This window comes from Mirounga leonina, unplaced genomic scaffold (genome assembly GCF_011800145.1).
Source record: "Mirounga leonina isolate KUSES-001 unplaced genomic scaffold, KU_Mleo_1.0 Mir_82, whole genome shotgun sequence".
NCBI lineage: Eukaryota > Metazoa > Chordata > Mammalia > Carnivora > Phocidae > Mirounga > Mirounga leonina.
In genome coordinates, this window is record NW_023270825.1 from 44343670 (window position 1) to 44364639 (window position 20970).

Sequence of the window (20970 nt, forward strand, 5' to 3'; positions counted from 1 at the left end):
CTTTAAAAACAGAACAAAGGGTGTCTTTTCTTGTCTCCCTATGGCCAAAACGTTGTTGCTTTAGTGGTTGGTTACCTCCTCCTCAGGTCAGTTTGCTGAGTTTAAGTATTCCCAGGTGAGCCACAAATAAACAATAATAGCAACAAAAATGACCTCTGTGGTGGTTCTTAAGAGGGTTTCTGAGTTATAATAAGTAGGCTTTTCTAACTGTAAAAACATGGCCCCAGCCTGTCTCCATGCCACCTCTGTCCTCAAAAGTGTTAGGCCTGGGGTGGGAGGGGGGCCATCTTCCTGAGGGTCATCGCCAAGGCTTTCCACAAGAAGCATTGAAAACAACGTTTTGGAAGGAAAGTCACCTTTCAATAGCCAAAGAGGTACCTCTTAGAGCACACAGTCCTGCGCACAGCCTGTTTCTCACTGTTTGGAAATCCTTTAACAGTTTATGGAAGGCCACTCTTTAAAGCAATCCAACAGCTCCTTTTTCCATAACCTGATTTTAGAGGTGTTTCATTATCTCTAATTACTCGGGGTAAATGGTGATTACTCAGTGTTTTAATCATCAGTTTGTGCAGCAGTTACTCTAAACTCGGGGAAGCCCAGACTCCCATGGGTATTTTTGGAAGGTACGGCGACTAGTCGGTGCATGCTTTCTAGTACCTCTGCACGTGGTCCCCAGGTGAGCCCCGGCCGCTTCCCGGAGCTGGAGGCAGCAAGGTCCCGGCCCCGGCAGCAGCTGCGGACTCCGGCGCAGCCCGGGCTTCCGGGACCCGGGCCTGCGACGCGAGGCCCGGCGGCTGGATGGGAGGATGTGGGCGGGGCTCCCATCCCAGAAAGGGAGGCGAGCGAGGGCGGAGGAAGAAGGGAGGGGCTGCCGGGGACGAGGAGGAGGAAGGAAAGAAAGAAAGAGAGCGAGGGAAAGAGGGGGGAAGGAGAAGATGCACGAGGGCAGAGGAGGAGGGAGGGAGGGAAGGAGAGCGGAGCCCTGCCCGGAAGCTAGGTGAGTGTGGCATCGGAGCCGAGGGACGGGAGCCTGAGACGCTGCGGCTGCTCGGGGCTGAGTATCTCGCCTCTCTGATGGGATTCCCGTCCGCGCCGTCTCGAGCCTGCAGCGCCCCAGTCCTCGGCCCTTGCCCAGGTTCACTGCAGCCGTTCAGAGGTCCCCAGGAGCTGCTGCTGGCGAGCCCGCTACTGCAGGGACCTATGGTGAGCAAGGCTACCTGGCGAGGGGTGCCGGGCAGAGGGGGCCGGGGAGCATCCCTGGGGGGAACAGCGGGGGTGCTCAGCCTTTGACCACAGCTAAAGGTGGCCTATTTTTTCTCCAACGGTGGTGCTAGAGGTAGGGATGCTGGCGCTGAAGGACACTTCCACATCTGCTACTGCCTCTACCCAGGCCACTTTCTCCGTCCGGCGGCCCCGGGCGATTGCCACCTTTGGTAGGTTCTGGGCAGAAGAGATGGGAAGAAGAGGAGCCTTTAGTTGGGGGGTCGCTGGGAAAGACTGCGAGGTCTTGAGCGGAACGCGTTGCGGGGGCACTGGCGTTCGCGATCCCCGGACAGGAGGGCCGGGAGAGAAAGGAGTGTCGGCTCCGAGGTCCGGACAGTGTGAGGTGGCCGAGGGACCGCGAGATGGAGGAAAGAACACCTAACCAGGGCTGGTTCTGCCGCCGGGAGCGCGGTCCTGCTGCCTCCGGAGCCTGCGCGCCGCCCGAGGGGCTGCGTCGAGGGGAGTGTCACCCGATCCGGCCCCCAGCCCGCCGGAGCCCCTGAGAGCACGCGAACTGAGGCTGCACGACGCGCCTTATCCACAAGCTGTTTTCATGAACTTGCAGCATCCAAGGAGTCTCTCCCCTATCATTTCCTGGTGTAGGGTCTGTAGGGACGATGGTTGGGATGCCTGGCGCTCCGAGCACGCGTCTTCCTGCGGTGTCGTGGCCCATGGGGAGTCGCTGGCGAGACGCACTGCGGACGGAGGCTCATACTGGTCCTCCCAGCGCAGATCCGAGCAGCAAGTGTCCCGGGATTCCCGGGTCCCTGCGGACCCCTCCTCGCGGGAGCTGGGCCCGAGGCCTCAAACGCTTCCTGGGCACCGCTTAGGTGGATGGACTGTGAGGATCGCAGTTTGTGGGCTGAAAGCTTTGTGAGACGTTAAAACCCCCCAAAACATAGACTTGGTAAACTGAGGCCACCTCTGGGCAAACTTCGGCGTCGGGAGAAGACTCTGCTGGAGAAGTAAAGGACAAGCGCCCCGAGTTGCATCCCTGCCATCCCCTGCCAAGAAAAAGTTCTGCAGACGAACGTCCTTTTGGGCTTTTGTCTTTTTTAATTAAAGAAAAAAATGGGGGGGGGGGAAATTGCGTGATTAGAGATGAATCCTACGGAATCCGAAATTGAAACACAACCCGCTCTCCGTCCAGCCTCCCGGTTTTAGCGCCGCGCGCTCCCGCCGCCGCCCGGGGAGATTCCTAGGGGCAGAGGATAGTCCGGGGATCCCGGGCGCCCGCCCCTTCCACGGGCCCTTCGCCCCGCGGGAACTGGCTCTTCTCTGCTTTTCCCGTTTCTACAGCTCCTCCCCCGGGGCATTTTTAGGGTTCCAGGCGTCTGAAAAAAACCCCTCTTCGCTCTCCCAGCCCTTTCGCAGTCCGTCCCAGCGGTGGCGCGGGAGCGGGAAAACCGTGGAGCCGCTCAAGAAGCGGCGCGGCTCTCGCGCGGCGCCGACCGTCGCGCAGGGGCGCCCGCGGCCTCCACACCCTGGCCGGCGGCGTGGGGCGGCGCCGGGCAGCCGGGGCTCGGACGGAGGAGGGCTAGGCGTTTGATTCTTTACTCTTCCTCAAACGCTTCCCGCGAGTGCCCTCAAGAAGAAAACCAAGTCTGTGAGGGAGAGAGGCGGGCAACCTGAGCCCTCGATCTCTGAAGCGACCCGAGGCTGGAACTTGAAAGAGCCTCAAGGAAGGGAGGGCGGGTGCCGTGGCCTTGGGAGCGGGAGTCTGGGGTTCGGGACCCCGGGGCGGGCTGGGGTCTAGGCAGAGTCGCGCGGGGCAGGTTTTTGAAAAGGCCCCCGTGCAGAACCACCCATGCATGTAGCATCTTCCGTTAGAGTCAGGACAACCCGGTCATTCCTGGAGCTGTGGGTTGGTTAAGGTTCTTGAAGGAATATTTGCTGCGACTCTGCAGCTGGTGCAAAGGAGGAAGGGGGTGGGGGAAGGAAGTGGCGGGGGGAGGAGTGGTGGTTTCAAAAATAAGACAATCTGGAGACAGAGGGGAGAGACGCAGACACAGAGGTCGAGCGCAGGCCGAAAGCTGTTCACGGTTTTCTCGACTCCTGGGAGCGCGGTGGGATTTCCTTTCTGCGCCGGGTCGGGAGTTGCAAAACCTCAGCGACATTAAGACCCGAAACTTGTGGTGCGCCCTTTCCGCAGCGACGTCTCCCTTTGAGTCCGCCCCTCCGCCTTGAATGGCTCGAGGACCGCTTTCTTTGGGAATTTGCTTTGCTCGGAGTGGACCCCGCGGCCGACGCGGTGCGGAGATTCTCTCGGAAATGGAAGCGCAGAAAATAGCCCAGCGGCCGCTCCCTCCCCACTTTCCCACACCGATCTCCGCCTAACACGTCCCCCTCCGGCCCGGTGCGTGACAGGCGCGGCAGCTTTTGGCTAGGAGCTCGAGCGCCAGCCCGGCTCGTCCGAGCACTCGCAGGCGTTGGCCAAGGAGTGACTGGCTGTCGCTGGGAGCAATATTTGGCCTCGCGGAGACCCCGGGGAGGAAGTGGCGGGGAGCGCGCGCGCGCGTGTTTGTCTGTCCCTCAGCGCTTTCCTTTTTAAGTGCCCCTGGGTTGGAGAGGCTTTGAGCTGCTGAGACGCCGCCGTCCCCGCTCCCGGCCCCATTTGAGCCGTGTTCGCGCTGGAGGCGCAGCCCCTATACTGCGCCCCAGATCCTCCGGCTTTAGGCCGCTGGCGCGGGGGCCTGGCCCGCGGCACCGAACGTCGCAGGTAGAGGCGAGGACCGCGTCCTCAGCGCACTGCGCCCGGGGACCCGCCGGGGGCTGCGCCGAACGCGGCGCGGAGCTCCTCCCAGACCGCTGGCGGCTCCGGCGGCCGGCGCGGGGGTTGGACTCTCCTGGAGGGGGCGGGGCCGCGGGGGGAGGGCGCGCGGGCCCTTTCGCCGCCCGCCGCGGGAAGGGCGGGCTCCTCCGTGCGCGGGGCGGGGCTTCTGCGTTCACGTGACTCAGAGGGGCTGGAAGAAAAACAGAGCCAGACTGCGCCAGAGTCTCATTATATTCAAATATTCATTTTAGGAGCCATTCCGTAGTGCCATCCAGAGCAACGCACTGCCGCAGCTCCTCTGAGCCTTTCCAGCAAGTTTGTTCAAGATTGGCTGTCAAGAATCATGGACTGTTATTATATGCCTTGTTTTCTGTCAGTGAGTAGACACCTCTTCCTTTCCCCCTCCTGGGATTTCACTCTGCCCTCCCCACCCCTGCTCGCCTTGTGTCCCTTCCGTCGGACCTTTTTTCCAGAGTTCACACTCCGCTTTCTGGCAGCGCTGTCGCTTTCTTCTTGGCCAGGCAGCCGCGGAGCTCTGAGCGTACCGGTTTTGTTTAAAGTTCTGCTTGCTCCCACTCGCACTCACAGATCGTGTGCCTTGCAAGAAAGCGGAGCAAGAGGGGGCTAAAGAGATGAAAGGTCTGCAGCCTGGGGTTGTACTTTCTGGGCAACCACACACACACACACACACACACACACTCACACACTCACTTAACTGGGAGAGCCCAGGGCCCCCGTGCTTGTTCCCAGCTGCTTGTCAAAACTCGCAAGAGGTCTCTCTCGGAGCCATCCCCACTCCCACTCCCACTCCCCCCCCCCCCCCCCCCCCGCTTTCCTGAGAGTGAGTGAGCGGACGCGATCAGATGCTTTTTGCTGGGCATTTCAAACTCATCAGCCACAGTAAAATAAACCGTCAAGCCACTCACTCGGTCAGCTCCCAGACCACGTTCTCGGTCTCAGCCTCTGGACCTCGCCGCCCTGTGTCTTCGCCCACCCTCCTGCTCCGAACCAGCTGGAAGTTGTGGAAGTTGGGCTCCGAGGGCGGAGGAAGAAGGAGGGTGGAGGAAGAGGGAGAGAGGCTGAAGGTCTGAAGTGGAGAGCGATGGCATTTTAGTTCTCCCTCCCCCACCCTTTTTTACCCCCTCAATGTTAACTGTTTATCCTTGAAGAAACCAAGCTGAGATCATGGCTCAGATAGCAGTTGGGACAAAAAAAGATTAACAGGATGGAGGCTATCTGATTTGGGGTTATTTGACTGTAAACAAGTTAGACCAAGTAATTACAGGGCAATTCCTACTTTCAGGCCGTGCATGGCTGCAGCTGGTGCTGGTGGGGGTGTGTGAGGGAGAAGACACAAACTTGATCTTTCTGACCTGTTTTACATCTTGACCCTCCATCGCTGGCCTTATACGCATACGCAGAGACATCTCTATTTCTCTCTCGTTATTGGTGTTTATTTATTCTTTAACCTTCCACCTCCTCCCCCTCCCCAGAGACACCATGATTCCTGGTAACCGAATGCTGATGGTCGTTTTATTATGCCAAGTCCTGCTAGGAGGCTCGAGCCATGCTAGTTTGATACCTGAGACGGGGAAGAAAAAAGTCGCCGAGATTCAGGGCCACGCGGGAGGACGCCGCTCAGGGCAGAGCCATGAGCTCCTGCGGGACTTCGAGGCTACACTTCTGCAGATGTTCGGGCTGCGCCGCCGCCCGCAGCCTAGCAAGAGCGCCGTCATCCCAGATTACATGCGGGATCTTTACCGGCTCCAGTCTGGGGAGGAGGAGGAGGAAGAGCAGATCCATAGCATCGGTCTGGAGTATCCTGAGCGCCCCGCCAGTAGGGCCAACACCGTGAGGAGCTTCCACCACGAAGGTCAGTCCCTGCGGAGCGTCCTGGGCCGGGGAGGGCTAGTAGGGCTGGTCGGTGGGGCAGTGGAAGCCCTGGGTGGGGGAAGAGTTCAGGTTACATCAAAGCCCCAAATCCTGGAGGCCGGGGAGCAGAGCTGCCTACCTCCAAGAGCTGTGGCTGAATTTATTTTTTGGAGACAGAGGGGAGGGGTTCGGGGGAAGGGGAATGACACCGCTCAGACGTGGGCTAGCCCCTGCGGTGTGTTTTTGCTATATCAAAGCCCTTTTTGCCAGGTTTTCTGCCCGTTTTTTTTTTTCAAAGCACCTACTGAATTTAATATTACAGCTGTGTGTTTTTCAGGTTTATTCAATAGGGGCCTTGTAATCCGATCTGAATGTTTCCTAGCGGATGTTTCTTTTCCAAAGTAAATCTGAGTTATTAATCCACCAGCATCATTACTGTGTTGGAATTTATTTTCCCCTCTGTAACATGATCAACAAGGCATGCTCTGTGTTTCCAAGATCGCTGGGGAAATGTTTAGTAACACACTCGAAAGTTGAAGAAGAAGGAGAGGGTAGTTTTGTGCATGTTTCCTCCTGCCTCTGCTTTGTTGGCCCCCCTTTTTCTTTATAACCACTTGTAAAGAAAACTGTGTACACAAAGCCAAGAGAGCTTTAAAAGGGGAGTCTGATGGTGGTGGAGTAAGGAGTTGACACATGGAAATTATTAGACATATAAAGGAGGTTGGGAGATACTTTCTGTCTTTGGTGCTTGCTGAATGCTAGCTAAGTTTTGCTGGCTTGCTAGCAGCCCATTTATCTGCTCCTTCAAATTAAAAGATATGCTTATTTCCCCAAATAGGCTTCCACTATGTAAGCAAAATTCAGCACTCATCACCCAAAGCTTCTTGACTGAAGCTATTTCTTGACTTTACGATTTCTCAAAAAAGTTAATGTGCTTTTATTTATTTTTTTCTTTTCCTTTTTCCTTTTCCTCCTCGACTGTGCCTAGAACATTTGGAGAACATCCCAGGGACCAGCGAAAACTCTGCTTTTCGTTTCCTCTTTAACCTCAGCAGCATCCCAGAGAACGAGGTGATCTCCTCTGCAGAGCTTCGACTCTTCCGGGAGCAGGTGAACCAGGGCCCTGACTGGGAGCAGGGCTTCCACCGAATAAACATTTATGAGGTTATGAAGCCCCCGGCAGAAGTGGCGCCTGGGCACCTCATCACACGACTACTGGACACGAGACTGGTCCACCACAATGTGACACGGTGGGAAACTTTTGATGTGAGCCCTGCGGTCCTTCGTTGGACCCGGGAGAAGCAGCCTAACTACGGGCTGGCCATTGAGGTGACTCACCTCCATCAGACACGGACCCACCAGGGCCAGCATGTCAGGATTAGCCGATCGTTACCTCAAGGGAGTGGGGATTGGGCCCAGCTCCGGCCCCTCCTGGTCACTTTTGGCCATGATGGCCGTGGACATGCCTTGACCCGACGCCAGAGGGCCAAGCGGAGCCCCAAGCATCACCCACAGCGGGCCCGGAAGAAGAATAAGAACTGCCGGCGCCACTCACTTTATGTGGACTTCAGCGATGTAGGCTGGAATGACTGGATTGTGGCCCCACCAGGCTACCAGGCCTTCTACTGCCACGGGGACTGCCCCTTTCCACTGGCCGACCACCTCAACTCAACCAACCATGCCATCGTGCAGACCCTGGTCAACTCTGTCAACTCCAGTATCCCCAAAGCCTGTTGTGTTCCCACCGAACTGAGTGCCATCTCCATGCTGTACCTGGATGAGTATGACAAGGTGGTACTGAAAAATTATCAGGAGATGGTAGTAGAGGGATGTGGGTGTCGCTGAAATCAGGCAGTCCTTGGGGACATACACGTTCCCATCCACTCATCCACACACTACACAGACTGCTTCCTTATAGCTGGACTTTTATCTTTAAAAAAAAAAAAAAAAAAAAGGAAAAAAAACCTAAACATTCACCTTGACCTTATTTATGACTTTACGTGCAAATGTTTTGACCATATTGATCATATATTTTGACAAAATATATTTATAACTACATATTAAAAGAAAAAATAAAATGAGTCATTATTTTAAAGGTACACTGTTCCTTTTCTCTTTAATCCTTTTTCCTTCTGCCCCCATCTCTTTTGAATGAGATTTTTTTCCTGTTGAGGGGTTGGGGGCAGGATGGAAGTCAGAGGGTGGTAACTGGAGGTGGTTAAGTTGGAGGGACAGGAAGTAAACTGATGGTAGAGAGATGGTAATTGCCAGGATGAATTGTTTTCCATTTCTATTTAATGTTAACAAGGACACAGTATCCTCTCCCATCTGGATGACACATGCCTTGGAGAAACAGTGGGATGAAAGGAGTAGGCCAGATTAAAGACTCAGTTTTGGGCTCCTTGTACATCTTTTGTTTTTGCTCACCTGTTAGAGGTGCGTCTCAGCTGAGGATGATGGATAGAGTCTCAACTCTAGGGAATAACTCCCATCACAGCTTTTATGATACCCTAGGGTGTCTCCAGTCATGATAGGCACCAATGTTGTATTTTCAAACCAAAACTAATTTGCACATGTTTGTGTGTTTGTGTGTGTGTGTACAGGATTTGGGGGTGGTGGTGAAGTGGGTTTTTATTCAATAGAATAAATAATGTGCCTTACCTTTGAGAAGTTTGGTGACCATATTTTAATATGCCACATGGTGGAATTCTCCAGTGTTTCTTGGACTTTATCCCCTTGTCTCCTATTCCCCACATGAAGGCCTTCATGGAGTTCGAAATTCTAACAGTTTGGGCTGGATGGCAATGGGATCAGAAACTGAAGGGTCAAAATTTCTAAGGAGGCACTGTGAAAACATTGTGTCCTTTATGCAATCTCAAGTCAAATGCCAGCTCCCCTTCTCTAGAGCTGGGCAGAAAGTGAGATACCTAGTGGATGTGCTACTCTAAGCCAGGGTTTCTTCCAGGAAAAAGCCCAATTTCTGGCCAAGAAGGAAAATGCTACTATGTTGAGTATCCCTCAGTTAGGGACTTGCCATTAAGGCAGAGAACTGGCTCTCTGGAATGACATGTATGTAAAAGCTAAGAGGACCAGAGGAAGAGACCTTTGCTTTTTCTTACTTGCCACGAGCAACTAAATTAAGCCTTGGCATTTTGGCCTGCTTAGGTTCATTTCTTATGTGTGTACTTTTTCCTGCATAGGTTTGGGTAGGTTTGGGGGCAAAAGCTGTGTCTTTGTATAGTCTGTGTGAGGTGGGCTGATAGGAGTGCGTTTCTCCCCCATGAAGGTGGAAGGTACCAGTGGTAGTGGTGGTGGGGGTGTGTGTGTGTGCACCCCCTGCATTCATGTACACAACTCTTCCATGTGCTCTTGGGGGGTTCGGGTGAGGCAGGATTCATTTTTGTTTTTAATTACTAAAGTCCTACAATCTTCCAAAAGGAGCAGCTTAGTGGAAACCAATAAAAATAGAAGTAGAGCGGTTGCCAAAGCCCCAGCTCCCCGGAGAGCGCAGGTGGAGAGAGGAGATCAGAGCCCCAGGCAAAGGCAGCAAGACTCCACAGTTCCTCCAAACTCCCCGCGAGAGGGATACTGCTCCCCTCTTCAAGCCCCCCAGGTCGCTGCCCCTTTGATTAATGGTATGGAGGTCGAATAAATCATTTAGGGGAAGCCCATTATGGGTTCCCCTCAGGCGGCCTTGATTTGTTTTGCCCGATTTCCAGCAACTTTCTGAAATGTCCGTATTATTGGAAAGGAACCCGCACGCAGATCTCTGGCGCTTGGACAAATTATCAGAGGGCGAATCCGGAGCCTGGTGGTTGCCGGGCTCAGGTCACTTTCTAGCAACCACCCTGCCCCCCAACCTCCCCCTCCTTCTACTGGCTTATTTTCAGGAATGGATAATGTTGTTTATTTGTTCAGCCAAATATTTGGTCTGGGGAATTTACCGTGAAATTCTGTGAATTGCATATACCTAGTTAACAAAATAGTCCTAATGCCACAAATGCTAGCATGAAAAACGAGCTACGGCCAGCTTTAACTCTTTAAATTCTGTTTGAAGGCACAGTCCTGAGGCCCGGGGACATAAGGGGTTGGATGTGTGGGGGGATGATTTAATTTAGGGTTCAGTGTTATATTTTGGGGAGTACTTTATGGAAGTTGTAGACTGATACTTGGCATCGCTTTTGGATCAAGCCTGCCCCCCCCCCCCCCCCCCAGTTTCTCTTTCCCAGAGAAATGTTCCCTTTACTTGAAGAAAGATGGCGAGGGAGAATCGCTCTTGAGGAGTTCAGCAAAGTCGTAACCACATTAGAAGAGCTGCTGGGTCGATCCCTACCCAACCTTTAAACTGGAACCGGCTTCCCAGGAGCTTAAGAAGAAAGAGGGGAAGGGAGTAAGGGCCCGGAACGCATCACACATTCCCCGGCTTTCGTTGCATAAGGCGCTCAGAACCTGCCAGGTGACCTGCTGACTTTGTTTTCTGTCTTGACCGTGCTTCATTCCACCACCCCCTCGCCGCCGGGCAGCACCACACTGAGAGGACCCTGGGCAGCCGCGGCGCTGGCAGACCCCAAAGATCACCCGGCCTTGGACGCACGTCAAGATCCGGCCCGACAGGCCCCGCCCCGCGCCTGCTCCCGGAGCTCCCCCGGCCGGCGGCGGCGGGGGCGGCGGCGGCGCCAGGGGGCGTCCTCCCCGCCGGGGACTGGGCTGTGCGCTCGACGGCCGCGCGGGAGACGCTCGGCGGGCTGGCTCCTCGCAGCCTCCTCCCCTGCGGACTGCGGATTTCAGGTTCCCCCCGCTCCCCGCGCCACCCGAGCTGAGCGCCCGTCCGGCTCGTCCGCGCTCTGGGCCCCGGGGCTCAGGTGAAACTCTTTCTCCAAAGACAGATGGATCTGATTAGTGCGCGCCGGTCCTAAGGGCGGGTCCTCGGCACATTTAACGTGAAATGGGGTCAAGCGGCCGTGCGGAGCGGTGCAGTCTGGGGAAAAAGCTCACCCGGGTGGAAGGGTGGAGGGGCGTAAGAAGGGTCGAGATCTCGCGGCGTTTTCTGTGCGGGGCGGAAAGCAGACATGAGGGAGCAGCGAGGCTCTGCTTGCACAGAGCTCATAGTGGGTCCGCATCTTGGAGTGACAAACTGGGAGCGCGGGTGAGTGGAGAACAGACCCACTGACGGAGGGTCGGACATCAGGTCCCACTAGCTGCCCTCCCAGCCTCTCGGGGTGCACAGGGCCCTGGGGTCCGGCTGAATTGCCTCCACTACTCCCCACTGCAGTGAAGGAGAACAGTAGAGGCCGAGGGCGTGCAAGAATGGGTTGACTGATTTCTTTCAGAAATGAGATGCCAAGCCCATAATACTTGACAGCCCCTCAGCTGGCCTCCTCTGGGCCTTTGGGCCTCCCAGAGACGCACAGTGCCCATACCTTCACCCACCACCCAAAGGCCAGAGCTCAAAATGGTGACCCCTAAGGTGAATCAAGGAAAATAAAACTTGAGGCACAAGTCTCCAGACTCTTTGTGCTCCGTGATACTTTTGCTTCAAGACACAGCAAATTGTATAAAATGTACACACATTCTCTTTTTTAAATGAAAAGATAATACAAAAGCTACGCTGGTGACCTTACATTACCTGAGAAATCAGAAAGTTATTAGTATGCCCTGGAGGAATTTAGGATAACTGGGGGACTGCCAAAGTAGAATCGATGTAGAATTATTCAGGCATATTATCTGAGATAGACTAGCACCATTCTGAAAACTGGAAATACATTCAGAGTGGTTACAAATGTGGCCCCAGTGGCCCCATTTCCCCATGTTTTCAACACTTAGTGGCAGAATAAATACACAATTCAAAACTGCAGTGGTTGCCCATGAAGCAAAGTGGCTGGTTTTAGGAAAAATCGTCAATTGCTCTAATATTTTTAAAAAACTGGAAAATTTGAAAAATAAATAAGAAAACTCAAGGTATGCAACATTTAGTCAAGCCTAGAAAAAGAAATCAGAGTATCTGCTCACTGAGGAAGCCACTTGAAATTAGAATTCATAAGTCACTTTACCTGAGGTATCAACTGAATCAAGTTCCAATTGTCTCTGCTTTTTCTCTCTCTTCAAAATAGTCTCTAAGAACCCTGAGTAAAATATAAATGCTGTTACGTTGTTCAGAACTATTCAGAAAATATAATACTATAGGATTCATTACTATAGAAATGTTTACTTCAAAAATGTGAAATTTGAGGAAAAGAAGACAAGATGGAACAATAATTTGCTGAGTTTTGTTACTAATGAGAATTTCTTAAGCCCCGATTTCAGTCGGTTTTGCCACAGTTTCTGAAGAAAAGATCTCATTGATCTCTCTTGACCTTTTATAACTTGGTTTCTAACGGAAATATTTAAAAATGACAAGGTCCCCCCCACCCCCCATCGTAAGTACTTGAATCCCCTTTTGCCAGGGTGCAAAGAGATTCTGGTTTTGCATAGTTTCATTGTCAGTACCTCAGCAATATGTTTTTTCAGTTTTATTAACTGAATCCATGGCCAGCAGATAATTTTCCTCAGGATCCACAGCATACTGATTGAGAGTTTAAAATACTGGATTCTCTTCTTTACTCCTGACATTGTTTCTCTGTCCCTCTGGTACCAGCAACTGACTCCATCCTGTGCATAGTTGCCCATAATTCAGTTGATAAAATGTATAACTCTGTTCATCTTAAGCTTTATGCTGATTTAATTTTTAATCCTTGTCATTTGTTTTCAAAGCCGTTTTTATGAAGGTAGGACCCAGGGTAAGAGTCCAAAGATATGCACTTTGCGGGGAGTGGGGAGGGAGAGTAAGAGAGAGGGAAAGAAAATTTCTAATTGAATTCAATTTGGCTTAGACTTATATTGATTATTCTGAAAAATAATGTAGTGCTGTTTTTTAAGGATAACAACAGGTATGGTTAAGGATATAGCCAATATCCCTTGAATTCGCCTAGGATTCCAAAGTTAGAAAAGGTGTATATTTTGAAAACTGACTCGTAAACCCTTTTTAATTGGTCAGTGAGAACTATATAACCCAAAGCATTAACTTCACCCCCAGAAAGTTCAGACTCAGGTATTCAATGTGCAATTGTAAGATCTCATTCTAGTTGCTTAAATGCAACCATGTCTTTCTTCCTTCTATTGTTTCTAGTCTGTATTTAAATATTTTAAAGAAATTTATAAGAAAGCAAATTTACTTGGAACCTCATCATCCAAAAACAACTCTTTATGTTTTTCTGTGTTGTTTTTCAGCTTTTGTTCATATATTTGCATATTTTCATACAGCTTTTATTTTTCCTTCTGTTGTTCTTAATTTCAGAAAATTTAATGACCATAACATATTTAAGATCTCAAATGTATGGTTTATATGCACGGTAATGTGGATCGCCTTCCCTTCTGTGTGAAAGTGAGCTGGGTCCAAGACTGACGTAATTATCCTCAGGTAATTTTAAGTAGCCTGGCTATAATTTCCAAATTTCATTAAGATTTTTACTGATTTCTTTAAGTCTCAAATGTTGTGGTCCCCATACTAAAGAGAATGCTCCTTGGGTTACCTGACTGACATCTAGGGCTCAGACAATTTTATACTGAAGGACTTGTGCCCACCTGATTTAGTCATCTGTGGAATATGTGCCTTCTCTGGAGCAAGTCAGTTGTGACCCAGAGAAGGAAAGACATGCTTAAAAGCTGTCTCATACACTCAGAAGTCATTGGTTGAGCAGTTTCCTACTGGACTCATTGTGTGCCCCTCATTTTCTTGCCCTGACTTACTGCACTGGTTTTCTTGGGAACTGAGGGCTATGGGACAGGGAGGCAGAATTATCTAAATATAGTAATTACCAAATTGAAACCTATTCAGTTAGGTTACTAGGCTCAGAACCGACCTTGACACTTGCAACCTTCAGATTCCAGTTGGTTGGGGTCAAACACAAATGTCGAGTTGCTGAGTGATTTCCACAGGCTTCTTTTGTGTACCTTAACTAGGGCAGACAAAAGATGTTTCTCCAATGGGACTCATTCTTTAGGAGACCTGACCCTTGAAGGAGCAAACTAATCTCAGGTGATTTTGAGGTTTTAGGGCACTAAGAGATCTTTTAGAGCATGGAGAAGTAATTTGTTCAATGGTACCTTAAAAGAGTTAATTTATCTCCAAAAGGTGAGTTCTTTTACTATCATGAGTCCTTCACTTCCTCTGAGATCAGACTCATAATTTGCATAGCAAAGCATTCCATTTCTTTGGAAAGGAGGGGGTGGGGACCGTTAACAAGGAGAGTCGCTTTTCCCACAGTCTTTCACAGCTCAGGAGTGTGCTAAGTGGGTTTGATCAACCTTTCCCCTCCCCTAAACTCCAAAAGCTCAGACTCTTTTGCTCATTATCTATCTTGAGATTGAGCAGTTTTTCCGGATGGAAGAGTTGTAGGATTTAGCATATAGTTGTTGAGAGGACAGGTCTGCTAAGCGTCCTTGTTTGGTTTGGCCACTTAGTGTAGACTTACAGGTGAAACTTCAGGAAAACAAACAGACCCCACTCACATCCCTCCTCCTCTTCTTCACAGACATTGCATTTTATTTTTAATAAAAAACCCAGATAAATCAAGGAGGAGGTTTTTGATATATTGATGGCACTCTGCTTGGGAATTAGACAAATTTATCTTGATATTATGTTTGTCACTTGGTTATCCTGCTCGTTCTACTCAGTCATACAGGCAGTTAAATCACAGTCTCTGAGGGCCTACACTAGGTGTAGGTTATTGTTTATTTGGTTGTTACTTAATGGTTCTCCAGAAGGAGCTCATAATTTGTTTTAACCAAATATGCCTTACCTTAGAGACCCACCACCATACGTACAGGGGACTTTTCAGCATTCTAGAAGATTGAACGCTCTGAGGTTCAAATTCGCATGAGATATATTGAGGCTTCTTTTGATGTGTCTACTATTTCCAAATTGGGAGATCAGTCACAGGGATCTGAGGGAAGAAACCAGGCTTTTAATAAGCTCTGTCAGTAAGAAGGGGCAATTACAAAAATATAAAAGATTTGCTGCTAGAAGCCAAACCTGATTTTGAGTTGAAACTATTACATTTTGAGCATTTGTGGGAGAATCTAAATCTTGCCATATCTCCCTAAGATCAATGGCGTTGTATGACAAGTCATGGTGACTTTAAGAACAGTAAACTTAAAGAAAGAGGAAAACAATGACAAGCAGGACAAAATGATCTGTGGTCTTTTCTGCAGGGTTCTACCCATTGACAGAGTTTATAGGTTTCTCTAACCCTATATAGGCTCTGGGGAGGGGAGTATAACTAGGTGGGGGAGAGTCAGGAAGGGGCTTCTCTTTTCCCTAGAATAGGGAATGTGAAAATGTACTCAGGTTGTGCAAACATAATTAAATATAAATACCCAGAATTTTAAACAGAAATGTACGAGTCTCCTAAAATAAACATTAATTTATATATAATTGATTGCATCCCTGTGTTGTAATGCTGGGATATTGTTGTTTTTGTTTGTTTCTTAAAAGGTATAGATATGTGAATAGGTAGAAGTCTGGCATCGGTGGGAAAATTATGATGAGCTTGAAAATGCCCCCTAGGTTAACTTAATGCAACACTAAAATCTCCTTGAACATACTGTATGGCACTTGAAAGATATTCAGAAGGGTCAATGAATGGGGAAGAATATTCCCTCAAGTTTTAGGATAATAATAGTAGACAGGCCTTAGCAGATATAAAAATGTTATAAAATGACAATTATAAGAAGCTCTTATTATTAGGTCATCAACAGAAAAAGGAATCAATGAAATAAGCAGATAGCTCAGAAATAGATTTAAGATATTGTTAGAGCTGGACACCTGACAAATTAGAAGCAATATAGGTGTAGTACAGGAATTACCAAGAATTGCCACTTGGTTAATTGCATATCCTGCAAAAATGATTATTAAATCATTTTGTGTAAATCACACCAATCTTTAGAAACATATTAAACATAGTATGTCTAAACATATTAAAGAGCTAATCATGTTTTTAAGTACAGGAAAATTGAATTCCCTATTATCCAACCTAGTAAAGAAACACACATTCAGAATATTTAAGAAATTGAGGGTATCATTAAAAGTAAAGAAACTAGGTTTGATATGCAGAGGTTTTAAAAAAAATTTATAACAAATGTAATACATTTAAAAGGCAAAACAATCCAGTATGACTAGGACAAGTACTTGATGAATATTAACTATAAAATATAAAAATTATGGCTATAATCCAAAGTCCATATGAAGATTTATAGTCAAAGTAACTGTAACTGAACAGACCGTTTAGACCAGAGGTTGGCAAGCTTTTTCTGTAAAAGGCTGGAGAGTAAGTGTTTCAGGCTTTGTGGGCCATAGGTCTCTGCTGTTTTTGTACAAAAGCAGCCACAGAGAATAGTAAACAACTGCATGAGGCTGTGTCCCAATAAAACTTTATTTATGAACACAGAAATTTGAAATTCCATATAATTTTCACATGTTATAAAATATTCTTCTTTTGATTTTTAAAGACTAAAAATATATTCCTGAACTCTACATATGAAAGTAATGATATACTGTATGTTGGCTAATTGAACTTAAATTTTAAAAAATGACTAAAAATATAAAAGCTATTCTTAGTTCATAGGCTGTACAGCAATAGGCAGCAGGCTGGATTTGGCCTGAAGGCAGTAGACTGTCAACTCCTGCATTTAGCCAGTGTTCCCCGAAGAATTTTCCTTGAAAAAAATAGTCTCAAGAGCTTTTTTTATGAAAACAGAATGCCATGACCAAATATACTTGGGAAACCCTGTGAACTATGTTACCCTCTTGGAAATTTACAATGAACGTCCACATTGTAAAACCCTCGAAAATCTCACAGGGAGAAACCTGCTTCACTTAGGTGAAGCAGTGATGCTTCAACTTATTTAACCATAGAACCCCCCCCTTTGTCCCACAGATCTTCAGCCCTATAAGGCTTTGGCCTGATTGGGCCTTTGCCCATCTCTCTGAGGACACTTCTGTCCTCTTTTCTTCTTGTTAACTAGATGCCAGCCACCCAGGTCTTCTTTCTGTTGTTTAACCACCAAATATGTTCCTTCCTGCCTTGAATGTTCTTTTATCTGCTGTTCCCTCTGTCTAAGAGTTTCTGCTGCAAGATCTTCGCAAGGCTGGACTTCTTGCTCAGTTCCCGATTCCAGTGCCTCCTCAGTGAGGCTGTCTCTGACGTGCTATTCTAGAACAGCTCCCTCCTTCCAGCCTACTCACGCACAGGGTTCAGGCTGTGTTCTTCACCAAAAGTTATAAGAAATTTTCTCTCTGTGTGTGTATGTGTATGTATCACATTCTCATTGCAACGAAAGCTCCATGAGAGTGAGAACCTTGTCCCTCTTGTCTTCCTTTGATCATCCTGTCCTTAAATGAAGCATCTGCCACATAAAATACATGCAATATAGTTTTATCTAGAGAGATTGAAAGAGATACAGAAATAGAGATAGAGATGGAGGAGGGGAGAAGGGGGAGAGAAAGTATTTCACAGATCACATTTCACATTTTTGGAAATACTATTTTGTGCAAGAGAAAAACAAATGCTAAATTATCACTTTGAAAAAATGCACAATGTCACTAGCAATTACAATGCAAATTAATACCACAGAAAGTTTACATTCCAACTCCGTTTACTCTAAAGAGTTCATGTAATCATACCCATCAATTGCTGATGTTTCTCTAAATGGATCCAATTTTTTTTTTTTTTTTTCTGGGGCATCCAAGGAAACTGCAATCAGAGCTATAAAATTGTTTATATGCTTTGACACTTTGGGGGACACACTTCATAAATAATCTGTAGAGGAAAACAGTGTTGTTTTCAATAGGTTGATATCAACACTACAAAGATTGGAAACAATCTTTCTATGATTGCTAAAAATGACAATAGTGTAAATTACATCAATACTTGGATTTGTTTATTAAGCAATAGTAAATGAGAGGAGCAGAACACAACATATATGTCCTCTGATTACACTGATGTAAAATGTGCACCCACCCACTAAACATAGCCAGACAAGAAACTGCAATAAAGCATATTAAATTTCATGTTTGCTGCAGTCTGTTCTCTGTAAAGTTAAAAAGTTGACCATGAGAGAGAAGGAGAGAGATTGGAGCTTGTCTGCACTGAGGATAGAAAACCAGTTCTATACATGCTTTATCTTTCTGAGGTCAAAGAGAGAAGACAAATATCCTGAAGTAAGAGTGGCAAACTTACCCTCTTCAGCCTTGCAAGGTAAGTCTGAGCCTGTGGCCCCAAAGGCATTTCTCAGTTATCTCACTTAGCTGTGCTCTGAGTCCTTTGAGAAGCAGAAGGTTACTATGCACTATGAAGTATTTCCATTAAATAGGGTACTTGGGCATAAATTACATGGAAGACACTAGTTCCTACCCCTTGAATTTATTAGCTCTGTCCTGTTGGTTTCAGTAGTTAATAAACACCTGCTGTTTAAAACTTTCAAGAGCAAAAACTTTCCCAAGTGAAGATTAGCTAAGGAGCAAAAGCTTGGCCCCGTATTTACAGGGTTCTCGGGGGTCCCAGTCCAGTAAGGAGTGAATGCCAAAGTGCCCACCTGAGTGCTTTGCAAGACTGTTTGATCTGAGATACGAAGATCTGCTGGTGTATACATGAGCTCTGTGGATGAGCACTGGGCCAAGGAGAACTGTTAGGTAATTATAGCATCCATAGTGTCCGACGCGCCACCCAGCTGAGCCTCATAGTTTGCACTGGGAGTGGGCGTCATAAGGATAGTGAGACTTAATTAATGCTTATGACAACTTGTCCAGATTCATGGGAGAAAAGCACTATGTAAAAGGCAGTGTGTTAATGAGTTTGGGAAAATGATGCCCTTTTTTTTTTTTTTTTTTAAGAGCTGACTGGGTAGAAATGTCATTCTAAAGATTCATTTTAATTTGTTTGCAAGTTTTGGACAAATTCTTTTCTCATCATACAAGTCAGGCTTTTTGGAGTATAGTGAATATTTTGACAGCATATGAACTTGAAGAATTAAGATTTGACTGGTCATATATGTAAAATATCATCATTCTCATCAATGAATAAATAGAATCAATTGTTCAGTTCATATATGTCATTATGCCACTTCTTTATTGTGTGCAGAGTAAGCAAATATAGTTTCTGCAAAATACCATACTTGACAATCCAGGAAAAATTTTTACCAAAGTTTAAAGAAACACAGTGGCTAACAATGCATATTCATATATAATTTTCTTCTTGGCTTTAAAATAATGAAAGCATGATATAAAAAAAAATGTTTGAAGTGCTATCAATTGAAAATTATCATTTCGGATGATAAATCAGATAGCTGGCTAAATAATTGTTCATGTGCTTTCTTTTAAAAAGAGTATTTAGGGCGCCTGGGTGGCTCAGTTGGTTAAGCAACTGCCTTCAGCTCAGGTCATGATCCTGGAGTCCCGGGATCGAGTCCTGCATCGGGCTCCCTGCTCGGCAGGGAGTCTGCTTCTCCCTCTGACCCTCCTCCCTCTCCTGCTCTCTGTCTCTCATTCTCTCTCTCTCAAATAAATAAATCTTTAAAAAAAAAAAAAGAGTATTTAAACACTGGAGGCAGAAAATAAGCAGGGTTAATGTAAAGTTGCACAGTTGAAATAAATTGCACACAATATTTGTAATGTCACTAGCTCACTTACATGGCATGAGATATAGAAACAATTTTTTTTTTTAGTAGATTACCTGTAATTTTAAAGACAATGTAACATGAGAATATAGGGAGCCTTGGTGGCTCAATCAGTTAAGCGTCTGCCTTCAGCTCAGGTCATGATCTCAGGGTCCTGGGATTGAGCCCCGCATTGGGCTCCCTGCTCAGCGGGGAGCCTGCTTCTCCCTCTCCCTCTGCCTGCCACTCTTCCTCCTTATGCTCTCTCGCTCTCTCTCTCTCTCTCAAATAAATAAATAAAATTTAAAGAAATACAAAGTAACATGAGAATAAATTACTAACTGATATGTACTTCCATAGCTTATGAGCCTGTGTTCTAGGTGTGTATGGGACCTAAGATTAGCATAGTTCTCAGCTATGGAGCAGCATGTCTGGTGTTCTAGTGAAAATTATTCTGCAGACAAGGTGTCATCATCCTATTTAATTTATAATAATTGTTTTTTAATATTTGAGAATGATCCTTTTTTATTACTAAAGGAGATGCTTAGAATATCCTTACTATTACACTATAATTTTCCTGTAACAGATGCTTAACTCAGCAGTTCCAGTTCATTCATTTGTAAGTGTTTCATTAGGCTAAAAGCACTTAGTAGCAGAGCTACAAAATAAGGAAAGTTACTCAGGTGCTGGAGACCACAGATATTAAGATTTTGTGCTGACTCTTAATTCTGCTTACATTTGGTTTGAATGATTTGATGGCTCTTTATCCTTTTCTCAGGTGTGCAAATTATTCTCCTCTTTAAATTGCATTTTTAATAGAAAACTGTACCTGATCCGTTTGCCTAGGGAAATACAAAGATGTTACAGAGAATCTTGAGTCATCCATTTATAAAGTCATGAATCTAGAAACTCATTTTGCACATTAATCTATAATATTTATGATTTTCAAAATGAAAGGATGATTTTGAGCACGAAGACTGGAATGCCTCAAAATGAGAATTAGGCCGGGTTACCAAGGAAGCCTATGAAGACAGGGTGGGATGTGTTAAGAGTGAATTTGGAACAGCCCAAGGAAAAAAAAGATCAAACCAAGAAACAAAAACTGTAATGGGATTTGATTTGATGAAGAAAGCGAATTCATAGTAGAAAACAATTTGTGTTTAGCCTTAGATTTTACATTTGGCCAAGTGCGAGCAGGAAACCAGAACAGATAATATATATGAGGGCAGAAAACCCAAGAGGCATGAGGAACTTGTGAAAGCTTAGATAATTGATCTGACAGTATTCAGATCTTTAGGTTCTGATGATTAAAAACCACCCTAGGGTCAAAGAAGAATTGGGTGAAGTCACCACAAAGTGTGAAAGGAACATTC

At 47.0% G+C, this 20970-nt stretch overlaps 1 protein-coding gene across 5 annotated transcripts; it reads left to right on the forward strand.

Annotated features, from left to right (window-relative positions):
* Positions 1-935: 935 nt before the first annotated feature.
* On the forward strand, positions 936-8003 carry BMP4 (bone morphogenetic protein 4). 5 transcript variants are annotated; one of them, XM_034992458.1, is made up of 5 exons: positions 942-1203; positions 1335-1433; positions 4288-4412; positions 5530-5909; positions 6897-8003. In XM_034992458.1, exons 4-5 carry the CDS (start codon positions 5537-5539, stop codon positions 7751-7753), a joined length of 1230 nt encoding a protein of 409 aa, XP_034848349.1. In that variant the 5' UTR covers positions 942-1203; positions 1335-1433; positions 4288-4412; positions 5530-5536; the 3' UTR covers positions 7754-8003. The 5 variants fall into 5 exon arrangements, with proteins under 5 accessions (XP_034848354.1, XP_034848352.1, XP_034848349.1 ...); XM_034992463.1 differs by lacking the exon at positions 1335-1433 and having other exon boundaries at positions 936-997; positions 5583-5909; XM_034992461.1 differs by lacking the exon at positions 1335-1433 and having other exon boundaries at positions 941-997.
* Positions 8004-20970: the final 12967 nt, after the last annotated feature.

Bases quoted from the DNA above. Each gene is read 5' to 3' on its own strand.
- BMP4 (XM_034992463.1), top strand. From the start codon at position 936: ATGCACGAGGGCAGAGGAGGAGGGAGGGAGGGAAGGAGAGCGGAGCCC. The intron at 4,413-5,582 runs GTGAGTAGACAC...TATTATGCCAAG, and splicing joins ATATGCCTTGTTTTCTGTCA to TCCTGCTAGGAGGCTCGAGC. The intron at 5,910-6,896 runs GTCAGTCCCTGC...GACTGTGCCTAG, and splicing joins GAGGAGCTTCCACCACGAAG to AACATTTGGAGAACATCCCA.